Genomic DNA, 2,565 nt, shown 5'->3' with positions numbered 1-2,565 from the left:
TCCCAGTCCCTGAGCCCCAATCCCAGTCCCTGAGCCCCACTCCCAGTGCCCCTGCCCCACTCCCAGTGCTGCCCCTCCCCAGTCCCCCCGTACCTGTTTCCAGCCGTAGAAGTGCATGCTGGTCAGCTTCCCGTAGTTGGGCTCGGCGATGTGGATGTTGAGGGACTGGCTCTGGTCGATGAAGGCCCCTCTGTCCGCAGCCATCTTCAGGATGGTTTTCTGGGAGATCTCCCACACCGTCTTGTAGAGCTGCTTCAGGTCATCTGGGATCTCAGGGATGTTCTGAAAGGAACAGGAAGGGTTTTCCAGTGGGGTGTAACCACCAACGGCCCCGGTGTGGGACAGGATCATCCGGGTGGGTCCGTCCAACTCGGATATTCCAGGATCCTACGGCGCTCCCTGCTGTGAAATCACCTCTCTATGACCTTTGTAAGGGGGCTCCAGACTGAGCAGGACCCCTGCCCTGCTCCCTCCTACCTGGATGGAGCCGTTGTGGGCAATGATCTGGTTTTTCATCTCCTCGTTCCACAGGCCCCTCTCCGTGAGGTCCTTCAGCAAGTGGGGATTCACCACCTGGGAGGGGCAAAGAAGGTTTTGAAATGGTCCAACAAGACCCTGCACAGCCCTGACAGAGTCTCACTCCTGGGTCAGCGCTGAGGGATGTGTGTGGCCAGGCAGACCTGGCACAGGGATAACATTTCCACCCCTGGAAGTGTCCAAGGCCAGGTTGGAACTACAGGATCTTTGAGGTCCCTCCCAACCCAAACCATTCTGGGATTCTGCTGGACATGCCAAATGAGAAGGGGGTGCATGGAACTGCCCTGCATGAGGAATGCCAAAAGATGGGACAGGGAGGCATCTTGCTCTTCCAGGACCACTGGCCACAGCCTGAGTCACTAAACAATCACCAGGACAGGTCAGGAGGGGGAGGAACAGAAGCAGTGCAGGCTGAGTAGCTGGGAGGAAAGCACAGCCAAGCTTTCCCTGCTGGGACAGGGTCCCCATCCCACAGCCCTCACCTGCCCTGCACAGGGAGGCAGGTTCATAACCCACTGCTCTGGCCTCACCACTCATGTATGGTGGGATCCTGCAGCCAGGAGGGATGGAGAGCACCCCAAAACAGCTCTGAGGAGACACCTCCGAGGGGATGGACACACCTCCCACACAGGCAGAGACTCCCCTTGTCTCCAGAGAGGTCTTTGCTGTCTCCAGCCTCCAGAACTCAAGTGTTCCACACCCTTTCCTGACAGGCCCCTCTGCATCTGTGGAGCTCTTCCATGGCCCCTCACTCCTCAGGACCATGGTCTCAGTTGCTCTTCCCACAGCACCCGTGTCCTTTCCACCATGTCACTGTCCCTCCTTCAGCAGTCACTCCTGCAGGCCACCCTGAGGCCCCATAAAGGCCTTTCCCAGCCAAAACCAGCACTTCTTTATCGTTTCCCATGTTCCAGGATGGCTCGTGGAACACACAAAGCTCCACGTTCCCTCGGTGCTTGGACACAAACGTTCAGCTGAACTGAGCCACCGAGGTGAGGCCTCCCCTCGTCTCTGCTCTCAGTGCCAGTGATGCCAGACAAGGGCACAGCTCCTGCCCACAGTGCCTGAGCTCACCTGGAACTCCCCCGAGAGGACCCTGCGGGTGTAGATGTTGCTGGTGTAGGGCTCGATGGACTCGTTGTTGCCCAGGATCTGGGCAGTGGAGGCAGTGGGCATGGGGGACAGGAGGAGGCTGTTCCTCACACCGTACCTGGGGACAGCAGGCAGAGTCACAGAGCTGCAGCCAAGGGAGACAGGACAGCAAAGAGCCAAGAACAGCACAGGGACCCAGGAAATCTGGGGGAACCTGCAAACCCCACACCAGGAAAAGGGAAGGGCCACCAAAGTGGCATTGTGGGTCAAGTGGGAGCAGAACTAAAGGCTTTGCTATTTCCATCTAAATCAGAGGCTTTCCCAAATCATTTGGTCATGACACAGGCTGCACAGAACACAATCTGTCAGGCCCTGCACAACCCCAGAGTGCCCAGTCAGAACCAAACCAGCAGCCCATGGAGAGCACGAGACCTCCCCACACCCAGGACAGGAGACAGATCACCACATTTAAAAATTACAGCCAAAACCCCTGAATTAATTCATTACAGGCACTTCATGCCTCAACAGTTCCTGCCTCCAGGATGTTCAAGGCTCAGCTCTTCCCTGGCAGCAGGCAGAGTCCCCAAGCCTGGCTGACAGTGCCTCACTCATCACTACAGGTGTTTAATGGGAATATAAATCCTTCTGCTGATGCACCCAAGATGAAATGAGAGCTCAGCTAAAGCAGGGTAGTGGGGGTGAGCTCCTCTGCCTTGGATGAATAAAAGTGCAAGGAAACCACCCAAAAACCAGTCTGAAGAAAGACCTGCTGGGGTGGAGGGGAACACAGGGGGCTGTTTTTACACTTGGACCCTGCCTGTAGTTTTCATCACTACAGGTGTTTAATGGGAATATAAATCCTTCTGCTGATGCATCCAAGATGAAATGAGAGCTCAGCTAAAGCAGGGTAGTGGGGGTGAGCTCCTCTGCCTTGGA

The 2,565-nt window shown here is 56.3% G+C and overlaps 1 protein-coding gene across 1 annotated transcript in view; it reads right to left on the bottom strand.

Annotated features, from left to right (window-relative positions):
• The window catches only part of RRM1 (ribonucleotide reductase catalytic subunit M1), an 18,878-nt gene that overhangs the window by 2,245 nt on the left and 14,068 nt on the right, over positions 1 to 2,565 (bottom strand). The window contains exons 10-12 of the mRNA XM_029965757.1: positions 1,612 to 1,911; positions 478 to 573; positions 94 to 282 (exon numbers count right to left, since the gene is read on the bottom strand). Of these exons, the coding sequence (XP_029821617.1) occupies positions 94 to 282; positions 478 to 573; positions 1,612 to 1,911 (585 nt within the window). The remainder of the gene's footprint in view (positions 1 to 93; positions 283 to 477; positions 574 to 1,611; positions 1,912 to 2,565) is intronic.

This window comes from Manacus vitellinus, unplaced genomic scaffold (assembly GCF_001715985.3).
Source record: "Manacus vitellinus isolate BGI_N305 unplaced genomic scaffold, ASM171598v3 scaffold_119_pilon, whole genome shotgun sequence".
In the NCBI taxonomy this organism is placed as follows: Eukaryota; Metazoa; Chordata; class Aves; order Passeriformes; family Pipridae; genus Manacus; species Manacus vitellinus.
Note: the sequence above shows the minus strand (reverse complement) of the source record. Positions and strands in the feature narration are given on the sequence as shown.